The sequence below is a fragment of the Amblyomma maculatum genome, chromosome 7 (assembly GCF_055883805.1).
Source record: "Amblyomma maculatum isolate TAMU_Amacu chromosome 7, ASM5588380v1, whole genome shotgun sequence".
Taxonomy (NCBI): Eukaryota; Metazoa; Arthropoda; class Arachnida; order Ixodida; family Ixodidae; genus Amblyomma; species Amblyomma maculatum.
The window spans coordinates 96,804,068-96,817,010 of NC_139350.1; the positions used below are offsets into that span (position 1 = coordinate 96,804,068).

At 43.8% G+C, this 12,943-nt stretch overlaps 1 protein-coding gene across 1 annotated transcript; it reads right to left on the reverse strand.

Annotated features, from left to right (window-relative positions):
- Positions 1–271: 271 nt before the first annotated feature.
- On the reverse strand, positions 272–12,466 carry LOC146184009 (chromosome-associated kinesin KIF4B-like). Its single transcript, XM_084608475.1, has 5 exons — positions 12,241–12,466; positions 8,699–8,889; positions 3,845–4,106; positions 3,147–3,257; positions 272–453 (listed from the first exon to the last, which is right to left on the reverse strand). The coding sequence occupies exons 1-5, from the start codon at positions 12,464–12,466 to the stop codon at positions 272–274; spliced, it is 972 nt and encodes a 323-aa protein (XP_084464601.1).
- Positions 12,467–12,943: the final 477 nt, after the last annotated feature.

The window sequence follows — 12,943 nt, forward strand, 5'->3', positions numbered from 1 at the left end:
TCATAAAATCTCATCGAATCGCATAGACTCTCATACGGTGCACATCGTTATAATAAAATATCATACATAATTTATGATAATGTACAAGAAGCTATGAGGCCTTATGCGATTATATGCGACTTGTATGTGATTTCTTATGAGAATTGAGTGAGATAGTGAGAGAAAATGGGGTTATTGTCTCATACAATTTTTTCAGTAGGGCAGTAATCACCCAAACTTTAAAGATGCTATTTATAATACAAGCATAGGCCACAGTACACATCAAACGGGATCACACCTGCTGGCGAAGTCGGGCGATTCGTGCTTGTGTGGGATCAAAGTTGACAACAGGCTTGTTTTTGATCCTTCTAGCCCTGCCCGCGTAGCGTAATGTGCTGAGGGTCTCCTCCAGGTTGCTGTCTGCCGGGCTGATGCAGGCAATCATCACAGTGTGGCTGTTGCCCCCCAAGGAATCTAGAGAAATAAAAATGAACGCGGAAGAGGAAACTCAGTGCTAGGAAGTGACGCATCTGTAACGTAGTTACCATAAACCACGTATAATGCTACCTCCAAACGATAGGTTGCCTAGTCCACGAACATACAAGGGACATCGAGAACAACATTTTTAAATTACTTTTTAGTAAATATTGGTCTTCCAAGTCTTTCTGCCTATATTGGCAATAGTTCAGTGGCAAAAATATAACTGTCGCTCTGAAAGCTAAACCTAGAAATATCCCATAAAAAGCGTCCTTGAAAAACAAAGGATAGACCGCCGCCGTCTAGAACTGAATTTCAGCGCACCATGACCTCGCGTATTAGTTTCTGAAATGTTTATTGACGCATGCATTTTGCTCGTAAATTTGGCTGCCACTATAGTTTCACCGATATCCCTTTTCTTGTCTTCTAGCTTTAGAAATCTCCGAATTTGACAAGGCTTGCCTCAGTGTGACTAGAATTTGGAATTATTTCGACGCAGACCAATACGTACTCAGCCTCCTTTTAATCACTGTAGAGCCTCCCCACTTTGTAGTCGCCTTATTTTAGTTAAACCCTCCTGGCAATTAAATGCTTCTTATCAGAAATGGTTCCCATTTTTGAGCCAGCTAGGATTTACTTATACCTCCAAACTTACAATGTGCAAAATGAAGGGGCATAAACAATAAAATATGCTTTATCAGCCATAGTCTAAAACTCACAGCACCTTGTTATAGGGTCAGAAAACTTTCTACATATTTCGTACAGTCCCTAATAGATCGAGGGAAACGTACGTGGTGATCCCATAAAAATGTTACTTGGCCCATATCAGCCGAAATTTACGGTTGTTTAATGGTACTCAGAGACTCAGACGGCACTAACAAAATGTCTTATCACTGTGCTCTCACCATGGCACGGGTGATTCTGCACAGTTTTCCTCCTCAGTGTACTGTCACACACATTAGAGCGCAGCTGATGTGTATACCATGTTTAGGCATCAGCGCAAAAGGACAGAGACGAGTGGAAGAAGGTACACAACGACGGTGGAGGTGCACAAAGCATTTGTGTACATCCTTCCACTCGTCTCTCTCCTTTTGCACTGTTACTTAAACATGGATGATCACCAACTAGCCCAAACCTCCGTTCTTCTACAGCTGATGTGTAACCCCTCCCACATTGGCCGCATGCTCAGACTCGCATGATTTTACCATTGCTGTTCGTCGTCTGAAAATTTCTAACACCGGCTTTCAGAATATAGTGTTTCCTCTTTCTCCGTATACTCAGTCACTGGCAAAACCCTTCCCTGTTACCCTGGTACTTTCGTAATATGCATTTTCTAAGAATGCAATGCCACAAACGCGAAGAGTAGATCAGTGAGCTTTCACCACGGCGCAGCTTTTAGACACACACACATACAGGCAGCTGTCTGTTGTAAAAAGAGCACATGGTGGGCGCATGGTAAAGCCCGCCTAATCTGGAGCAGAACAGTGCAGTTTGCATTGGCGAGTCTCTCATGGACAACACTACCAAGCTGACGTCTCGCACCAGTCAACTGCTATGCCTTGCAACTGCAACGCGCACTGGAATATATAAAGTGAAACTCAGCTCTTATTTTTTATTGCATAAGCGACTCGACATTTTTTCATTTATACTAAAGCCGTTTGTATTTTAGAGATGAGTATAGTAAAAGGGCACCAAAACATAAATACCTCAGGAGATAGGACACCAGGCCTCCAGGGGAGCCCCAAATAGCAAAATTTTATTCACCAATATCACGTCAATGTGGTAGGATCACCTTCTGTCTTCCATATTTCCCATTTATGTGCAGCCCTGTCTGTACGGTGAATATGTTTCTCTCGTCATTCTTACTCTGATTTAGCAATGTGCACATATAAAAATCACTAACAAATCAAATACGCTAAGAGTATGGTGCGGTACAATATAGTCGTAAGCAGCAGAGGTGCAGATTGAATGTTTCCTAATATCATATATGTGTGAATTAACGCCGTTGGAGGAAAATAAAAAGGTTGGGCATTACTATTAGGACACCTTTACTAAAGACTGACTAACAATACCTCAATCACACAACACGTAATTCTCGAAATATTTTGAAAATTTTAGGTCAAATGTCATTCTAAATTACAAAAACAAAGCTCTATGAGAAAAACTGACACCTACAATATTAAATTCTGGGCAGTTCAATACGGTTGCAGCTCAGCTGATTGCTGCAGAATCGAGAGCTTCTCAATACCTGGGCCAAAGGACACAGCGAAAGGGAATAACATCAATAGTCGCTAGTATAAGTCAAGTTATGTGAAATGAAAGACCTGAGCTGGGATAAAACTATCCGTTCGCAGTCAGTGCACTTTACTTAACGATGTTTAAGTGGACTGAGAAAAACAACGTGAAAAATAAAAATTTTTGTGATCCTCGTTAAGGCACCCACGTTTGTCCTGCAGAGTTTTGTGGATGGAGCCATGACAGACAAAGGAAGTCGAAAATGTAGTCGTTAAATGCAATCCGCATTATTAATTCCAAGTATTGGTCAAAGCTGAGCTCTCTAAAACATGAGATGGTGGTGAAGAAAGCAATTATTGTGCGCTGTGCACAGTAAAGTACACAGTATGTGCCACATTCCAATGCGCAACCGTGCAACCCAGGCATGATCCCAGCCAAAAAATGTTTGTACGTACCCCGAAGCAGCCTCGTCAGTTTAGAGTCTCGGTATGGTACGTGGGGGTCGCCATCGCATAGAGCGCTGATGACATTGCCAAGTGACGAGTGACCTCTGTTGATTTTGATTCCTGTGAACAAATTCGGAGTACACACTCATCCATCTTTTGACACTGATAATGATATGTCAGCTAAGGGCCAACCAAACAGCTAAACCCTAGAACACGATATGATTTGATATCAAGCGCTGTATCTTTGAAAATGAAGCACTAAATTACAACCGTGTGCTGTGATCGCAATGGATAATTTACTATTACGCGTAATTCGCTTATCACAAAAGCCATGTAGGACACTGGTTAAGACGTCCTGAGTCACTTGCGTGAGCAATGAAGCAAAGTATTGAACCTCGTAGAGAAATATTCAACCCTACATGTAGTGTATGAAATCTGGCTTTCAAACCAAATTATCGAAACGTCGACTATAAAAGCTGCATGGAGAACATGGCGGACTACAAGCTGCACAAAAACTGTACATTCTCGTCCAAAAAATTCGAAATCCCTGGATATGTTACGGAGCGTAACAGTAGCGCACCCTCATCTGAACTATTCTGCCGCAGTGACTACTGTGCCTTTTTACCTTCCAGCTGCTCGCCCTTTCCCAGCATTAGAGCCATCCACCAACAACTAGCAGCTTAAACATTCAAACATTGGCAACAAACCTTCCTTGAGCCTTTCGCCAACTGCCTTAGTTTTTCCAGCTCGTTCAGATCCAGCGAGATGCACTGTATGGAACTTGGCTAGCCTTGTGCAGACACCATCTCCTTTGTCCCTCTGCTCTACAATCATGGTGGAGATTGCGTGAGACCGAGATGACCGCAAGTTCATGTTGGTCGAAACTGTGCATCGAGATGTAGAGGCATTCTCGAGGAGCTGGATTGTCTCTTCGGGAGTGGTCACACTTACTTCCGTCAGGTTGGCCACCTGTTCATACAAGTTGAAGCAAAAGCACAGACAGTGTATCAGCAAGCGTTCGCGCTCAACGTGAAAGCTGAAAATGGGATCAAAAGAAAGAGCGAACATTTCTAGTACCACCCTTTTTTCATCTGAGAATAAGCATGCAAGGAACATTGCACTGTTCAAAAATACCAAGTATAGAGATTTCACCATAAGTTCAAGGCGCGAAACTAAACACGAGCACAAGAAAGGCAACGGGAAAAGGCGCTTCGTCCCTTTGCATTTCTTGTGTCCATGTGCGTTTTCAGGCCTTGAACATGAACTCTTACACACTAGCCCCAGAAAACGTTATTTCAAGGTAGATGTTTGGTCACAGCCCTTTTATAAGTTTAGGAGAAGAAAGAGAATACATTTATTGTGAGGCTGAAATGATTTGTGAAAGGAAAGTGGGGATGGCTATGGCGCTGGGTGGCAGACCCTATTCCAAGACGCCATTGGCCGCTGCCACTGCTCGAGCTCTCTGGATCTGGGCCCGCTCCCCCAGGTCCGAGCTGGACAGGGCCGCCTTCCAGCCCTCCCTAGTTGGATGTTATAACTGCTATATTTGTGTTTTTCTGGCAAGCCTAGACCATGTGGGATGGGTCAGCATACTTCCCGCAGAATTTTCACCAACCCGTGAATGCCGGATCCATGTACGTATTTTAGTATGGCGAGATTTATAAAACACCCGGTTTGAAGCCGTCTAAGGTGGCATTACTTATATCTGCCGAGACCCTTGGCGGGTCACGGGAGCTCCCTCCCGCAGAGGCGGAAATGAGTTTCAATCTTCGCATAAATTATGAGCGGGATTCTTATAGTTGCTGCGGTGGAACCGGATTATTTTAGCGGAACCACGGGTAGGAAAGCTCGGGAACCGCGTGAGCGGTCTCGTTCCCCTCCACCATCTGGCGACCGTACACCCACATTATCTGTTTGTTTTTTACAAGTAGCTGAATCTGAATTGCTTGTATGTGCCAATAGTATTCTGCAGGTGAGTGGCGCTATCGTACCCCGCACGTAATTTCGGCAAACCTGTTGCGAGTCCGACATTATATACGCTGTGACAGAGTGGGTGGAGGCCAGTGCAATCGCCACTTCCTCCAACATCAGCGCGTCACTAGTTTTTACTGAGAGCCCGTTCACCTGTCTTTCTTCGTGCACAACAGTGATGGTGCAGATGCCGTCCTCGCGGGGGACCCGCTGCATCCACGTAATATATGTGCCTCTCTTACTGCCATAGTTATTTTGCATAAATGTTGCTCTGCAGGCTTGCAGCTTCCCCTTATTATGCTCCCAATTCATGTTTTTAGAGAGCGGCTTAACCGTAAAAATATTTTCCCCATATCCCAGATGCAAACTCTGTTTTCGATGATGGGGAGATGATGGGGAGAAGCCCGAGAATTAGATCTCCGAGGTTTTGCCTGCCGATGCTGGACGCGGACAGATTAGAAATATGCTTTGTTCTGCGGGCCTCAATCTGCTCCCGTATGCTATTATGGATCCCGATTTGGAGCAGGCACTCCGCATAGGTTCTGGCCGGGAGTCCTAGCGCCTTTTTAACCGCCGCCCGAATCACCGCGTCAAGGGTTCCACGGTCGCTCTTCCTCAGATTGAGATAGGGCGCCACTTACTCCCCACGAGTGTCGCCAAACGCCTAAACCAGGCAAACGGTTTCTTGTTCAAGACGTACACCGTTCTTGCCGGAGATCCTGCCAATCATCCTACTAATTTCTCCGAAGGTGGACTTTAATTTTTCAGGGTCTTGTAAGTGTTACAGAGGTTATCAATTTGCAATCCCGATACCGGAAGTATGTCCATTTCTGGTATCGGATTGCCTTTAACATAATTGTGTATGTTTTGTCCTAGATCTTTTGGTTTTGCAATGTGCAAGAGTTCTGATTTATTCGGAGCGCACTCCTCTCGGAAGGCTCCCACCATCTGCCCTAAGTTACCCATGCAACGACCAGATGGTAACGTCGCACGCGTAGATGGCGTGGCGTACGCTATTCACTGGCGTTGAACCTCTCTGGGAGCGCTATGAGGGCAACGTTAAAGAGCAGCGGAAAAGAACAGCTCCTTGAGGCGTTCCCCGTGTTCCCATATCGATTGGCCCGAATTTTTATTGCCTAAGCAATACTACGCCAGGTTTCAGCCCGTAGCGTAAACCTGGCCGGTAGCCACGTCTGACCTTTGCAGCGACCGTAGATGGGGCCCCTCTTCAAGCCGTCGGGTAAACCCGGTCGGTAGCCCGCCGCGCCGCGGAAGCAGAAGAAGAAGAAGAATAAGAACAGAAAGAGAAGCTACCTCGGCTTTGCTTACGCTACCTACCGGATTGAATTAAAGCTAAACCTCAGCTAATTTTTTTATTGCCCAATCTGATATAAGATTTCTGATTTTCTAAGTTTTTATGTAGCTAAAACATTTCTCGCCGCAATTGTTGCCGTTTGAAATTTTCACTTTTACAATATTTAACGTTTTCAAAGACCATCATCAGGTCCAGGGTCAAAATCGCCCTGTCTCTGAACTCCCTAAAAGGGGATCAATAACTTCCCCATTGCTTTGGTGCAGAACATCCTGCGCTGATCAAAAGTGGCCGGAAGCCGAACATGGAGGGCGGCAGCAGCCCATGCTGTTCCGAATAGTCGGACAGCCTTTGCCTTACTGCCACCTCCATGAGCTTACCGGTGCAGAACGTGAGAGTGATTGGTCTTAAATTTTCTTTTTTATCTTTATGCCCGGCTTTGGGATGAACAATACTATGGATGTTTTCCAGTCATTTGGTAACATCCCGAGTCCCAGCAATCATTACTGGCCGTAAAATCGTCCAGGGTTTGATCGTTGAGGTTGGCCAGAAGGCCGACCGTTATCAGGTCGTCTTCCGGTGTCGTATCTCGCCTCATACTCATTAATGTGGTTTTTATTTCTACGAGGGGGAATTCTACATCCTAATTGTGGTGCTTTTCTCTAGTGTATGTTCTAAATTCCTCATCTTCATCTACGGTCGTACATGAGTATGTTTCTTTTAGTTTGCCGGCGAGCTGTGATCCGTGCCTTTGAAGTCATTGAGTACCCTCCTCAAGTTACTTCTTTGTTTGCCTTTGGATTTATTAGGTTCAATGAAGCACCTCCCTACCCTACTGAAATAACTGTATGGGGCAATAACCTCACATTTTCTCACACAATCTCATTCAGTTCACATAAGAAATCACATACAAGTCGTATATAATTGCATAAGGTCTCATAGCTTCTTCTACATTATCATAAATTATGTAGGATATTTTTTGATAACTATGTGAACCGTATGAGAGTCGATGCGATTAGATGAGATTTTATGAGGTTATTGCCACGTAGAACTTTTGGTTTTTCAGTAGGGCTGAGAAGGCTCCATGTACTTTTCCTGCTGAGGGTGCCTCAGATGGAATCGCATCTCGATATCCAGATAGTTTTTGCTTGAGATCACGCTTATGTTTCTGCCTGTTTGGTTAGCTGGGAAATTCTAATTTTAAGCTTACAGTTCTCTATTAAGGTTTAAGAGCGCAGCACAATGCATAAGCACTGCATCATTGCTAATGCGGGTACCCCAAAATAGGAGCAGCCTATTATAATCACGTAACTATATAATCATAGCCGACGTACTTCGAGCTGCACGCTCCTAATCATGCTGTTAGCCCAAAACAATTTAATGCACTAGTGAAGTCTTACCCTTATCGTGCCAGCGTGATCCTCCCGTATCGTCAATGGTTCTCGGAATCAACTTTTGGAGAATAAATCAAAAATATTTTCGTTGTATATCTGCGAGAAAGTAGAAATGACATTACATCCACGACAAGCCAGTTGTACAACTACAAACCTGATGCCTCCTACATTTAGGTTCAGTTTGTATCTCAAAGGCATGAAAGGAAATTCAGTTGCACTCGAATATTCGCCTGCTTATTCAAGGAATTTGCAGCAAAATAAAGAAAAAACCCTTGATGTAGGTATAACATACAGGGTTACTTCAAGAGAAATAGGCATATACACAGAAAGCAGAGCATAGACAAGTAAAAGCTTGAAGGGTCAAGACTTCAAGCAAATGATTCATCAGCCAGATTTGATGACTGTGCTTGGTTTGCCCACAAAGTCTACTACGATCGCGCTCGAATCAAAACAGAGCTGGATCTTTTTGCCACTCAGATTGCTAAAATAAAATAAACGCCGCTTATTCCGCCTATGTGGTGGTTGTGTAAAAGGTTAAAATCAATAATTCCTTCAGAAGCAGCATTCATGTCATTTGACGACAAACGCAATGGCGCAATCTCGTTGTGCGATGCTTAGGAAATGGTCGAATTGTGCAACACATTAGTGAACAAAGCTTGTCTATTTATAGGGGAACTCGCTCAAGAAGCACCACTTGGGAATGAAGTCTTCATGTCAACAAATATATCGGTGGCGTTTCACTCATGACCTGATTATCGACAGTCATATATACATAAAGCAGAATAGCTCTCACAGTTTGGCTCTTTAAACTTTATTGGCCATATTTAGTACATTTTCGCGAATTACACGTCTCGTATTTGCTGTCTTGCATACAATGCACTCACCTCGAGGAAAGTAGCTCGCACAAGGAATATTTTCTCTGTGCTTGTCGTGATATGCTTGAAAATATTGTCAACTATCCTGGCGATAATGCTCGCATCGTCACAGCCGGTGTCATTGGACGACGAGCGCGTTCCCATAGTGAACGTTTTTCCAGAGCCCGTTTGGCCATAGGCGAGAACGGTGCCGTTGTAGCCTTGAACATAGAAGATACATTCTTGGTTTCAAACATATTTGCTGACGTGAACTCATTGAAAATGTAAAATTTGATCTAGCAAGTATAAGCGGACGGGGGCCTCATAGAAAATTAGCAAAACGCACAAACTAAACCTTCAACTAGGAGATGAAAAGGGGGCGCCTCATTTCCTGACAAATTTGGGTATGACGACAATACGGACACGAAGTTAAAAAATTTATAACGTGAATCTGCTCAAATCAAAGTCCGAGACAGCCACTGCCTTAGCTTAGGCGTGCATGCGACGTCTGATGGATGTGCACGGTCTGGATGCGATGTAGAGGGCTTGGAACCAATGGCAGCAGTAAGGCTTTCCCTTTTCTTTGAGAGCACTCCTGATGCAAAAATGATTACAGAATGCGCATTCCTCAAAAAAGCCCCAAAAGGAATAGAAAATCACTTTTGCCTAGGCCCTCTTGGTTTTCAATGCCATACCTCTTCTCTCGTGCACACACCTCGATCACTGCGATTTCAGCTTACAGACGCCTAATAGAAATGTGCAACACGTACTAAACTGTTCAGTTTTGGTACACAATATGATGCATATTTTTGCTACTTGAGAAGCGCATTACACTGCCAGTGTTTTTGCTGTCTCCAGTTTGAACTCTTGCTGCATGTTGCACTTAAGGTAGTTCACCAACTATAGGCAAATGAAACAGTTATGTGGGCAGAGGAAAAAAGGTATTCAATCCTTTATGACTTTTTTGTGTCTGCTGTAATTTCATTTATGGCATGAGAGAAATCGAACATTTTTGTTGCAAACGCTTAACCACACGCACTCTTCAAATTTGCTGGGCTGGCTCAATACCTCGCTACGAGTGGCTTTCAAACCAGCCCCAGGACAAGCTTTGCACGCCATCTCGGCAGCCGGTTTCCTCTCATGCTAAGTTGCCAGACTTTCGGGCTACGCTTCGGATGTCGCCGCCTTCATACGTTTTGACAAGGTTGGACTAAATTCGTTAATTAGGCCTCCATCCTAAGCAAAGCCTAAATCACCCGTTACATACTTCGCTAAACCTAACCATACGTATAAAATACGCGAATTAAAATTTAATTCAATGAACGCTAGATCATATATTTATATCCATTTATGCTCTGAGCCAAGCTAAATCACCACTAAATGCTTTAGCTGCTACGCAGAACGTCCCCTGAATGAACGAACCTGGCTCCAAGATCACACCAGGGGCCCTCCTTTCGGCATGGATTGAGAGAAACTGTAACTACATAATTTATAGGCTTAGTTTGACATTCGATGACACTAGAGAAGCAGATAAATGACGCTGTTCAGCAGATAATATGCGGCAGCGATATAGTGCCATGGCAAGTTCTACACCGTAAAATGCACCAGAGGTATTTATAGTGAGTTAATAATCCTGGCATGCAGGACATTTACTCTTCCGTTCGCCTGCCAAGGCCTGCTAAGGTACAGAATTTGACTAGTTTGAGATGTTTCAGCTATCAAAGAGCCCATTTCATCTCTTCCATCAATAGATGGGTTTATTGACATGGAAGGCAGAGAGGCTGGCCGGAATGTTTAAAATCTGGCCTGCTACTCTGCCCTGAGGAAGGGGAGAAGAGAGAGAATCAGATGGGTGACGATGTGGGAGAAGGTCTATGGAAAAATTATGCAGGCACCATAGTTCGCTTTACAAGCTCGAATAGAGTCTGGTGGCGCACCAAAAAGGGCAGACAGCCCGAACTGCCTGGACACCCTTCCCCTTGTCCTTCCAAGCGCACAGCAGCAGCTCCTCCGACAGAGGCCTCTTATCCAAAGGCTTCGAAGAAACGGAGAGAACAGTTCTTTCACGCGCATACATCAAAATATGTTCTGTGTCTGTACCGTTCTTTTAAGACAAAAACCTTTCAAGGATCACGTTGAAAATCTCACACCCGCGAGATTGGTTTCCCAGATGTGTCCGGCAGACGTCGCAATTGGTTCTAAAGTCGACATAATTTATCCGGCCAGGACGCCGAAATACGTTTTGACGTCGACATAATTTCCCGATTCGGCTACTTAAGACTAGTTCCTATAAAAGCCCAGTATGGTCCATGTAAATCTTTTCAGTCTCGCGTGTCAAGCAGAGGAGTCCTAAGATGCCGATGTCACCGACCACGACACCAAGGGAAAGAGAGAAACGAAATTATTACGAGTACACAAATACAATATACAGGTAGAAGAGAAGAGGTAGAAGAAAAGAAGGTGCAAAGGCTCTCGCCATTAAGCTCTTAAGTGAAATTAAATGCAATCCTGTAATTTGTTTGTAACTGTGTTTTTGTTGTATCTGAATGTCCATTGAATTTACTGGATAAGGAACCTCACTGTCTGACGATTGTCTTTGACTCTCTTCACCTCTCAAAACAATAATACATGTACAGGTGCTGTTGAATTTCGTCTCCATTGAAATTCAGTCATTGTGCAGTCATTTCAAGTCACAAAATTTTGGTTATTGAGAAAGTGTTTGCTACGGCTGCAAATACATTACAATGTTTAAATAAGGTAGAAAATGTTTTATTCTGCATCTGGAGATAATGTAAACCAATGTAATGTGCATGCATGGAACCATTTCTGTTTGCTGTGCGTGTTTCGGAGCTACTCACAAGAAGACATCATTGAAAAATTTCCACCGATTTTAATAAAGCAACTTCTTCACGCATTACTGTTGTTAAGCACCTTTGTCAGCCGTTTCTTTACTCGTGGATTAGGAGCGCGCTGGCACACATTGGCCATCTTACGTCTTGTGTTGTTGCGGTGCTTCATCATGCTCTACACAGCACCACAAGAACAGATAAGTGGTGCGGGAACACTGCGGTCTATCATTGCTTTTCGGAGCAAGACTGCAATGACCAGCGTTTTGTTCATTACCCTTAAATATCGTTTAGTGTGGAAAAGTTCATTTTCTAATTCATCGTGCTAGGCAACAAAATAATTCAGCCTAATTTAGCTATACTATGTTACTACCTTAATAACGTCTTCTAGAAAATCGACCACCTATACGTCACCACCATACCTAGCCACCAAGGCAAGGGAAACCAGGAATACTGGTTTAACAAGATTTGTAGGCGCTTGAAAAATGGCGCTAATCTCTCATTTCCGAAAGGTAGCGAGTTCATCAGAACCTGACGTTATGACAAACGTAGTAACAATTTTGGCACTACAACAATGCGCCAACACCGTTGTTCTCTTTAACGGCCATGCAAGAAAGGTAAATAACGATGCTGCTACATTTTCGTGTCTCCAGAACCAAGTTTACCCGTGGGATAGAAATGAAAACATTTAATCGTTATTTCTGTGGGCAGGCTTCATATGCTCACCTTCAAATATCCTGGGCAGCAGGCTGGAGACGCATGCCTCGTAGACCTCAGCCTGGCTCGATTCTTCACCGAAAACGTAGTCAAATTTGAACATTTTTTCACCACGTAAAACCATAGTCTGTTCATTCGGCACTGTCCGTGTGCAAACTTGGCACCCTTCCAGTACTTCATTGGACACTAGTGGGCGGCAGCGCACCGCCACTTTCACGGGGATAGTTTTCTCCATTCCGGTTTTGATTGAGCAAGAGGTCTGCAGAGAAAAATGATAATCAAAGGATAAAACTTTGTCCGAAAGCAGCTAACGAGGAAATGAAAGAGAAACTTTGGAGGTACAGCAGTAGCTTGAAACATTACTACAAAGAGGTGTGCTGCGCATCTGGCATTGCAATGAGTTGCCGCAATTCACTGCAAATTCAAAAATGAGCCGACGCATTCATTTAAGAGCCTCACAAATCCGGTACGTTTAAATTCATCAAGCTTCTCCAGCGCTTAAAAGCAGATGAATGCGGAAAAAAACAACAACAGAGAATTGCTTAAAGAATACATCTATGCTCGATTTAAATAAACAGGAACACAGAGAGTGGTTCAAAGCAGCAACCAGCTGACGAATCTGCCCGTGCAAAACTATGGCGTCCCTTTCATGCTTTTAAAGTGAAAGCTTTACTGGCTTAGTTCCGCGAGTTTCACCGTCGTCGCCAAGGCT

Excerpts from the sequence above, each read along its gene's own strand:
- LOC146184009 (XM_084608475.1), bottom strand. The coding sequence starts at position 12,466 with ATGGAGAAAACTATCCCCGTGAAAGTGGCGGTGCGCTGCCGCCCACTA. Across the intron at positions 8,890-12,240 it reads GCTGCCCAGGATATTTGAAG|GCTACAACGGCACCGTTCTC; the intron begins GTGAGCATATGA and ends TCTATGTTCAAG. Across the intron at positions 454-3,146 it reads ACTGACGAGGCTGCTTCGGG|ATTCCTTGGGGGGCAACAGC; the intron begins GTACGTACAAAC and ends TTATTTCTCTAG.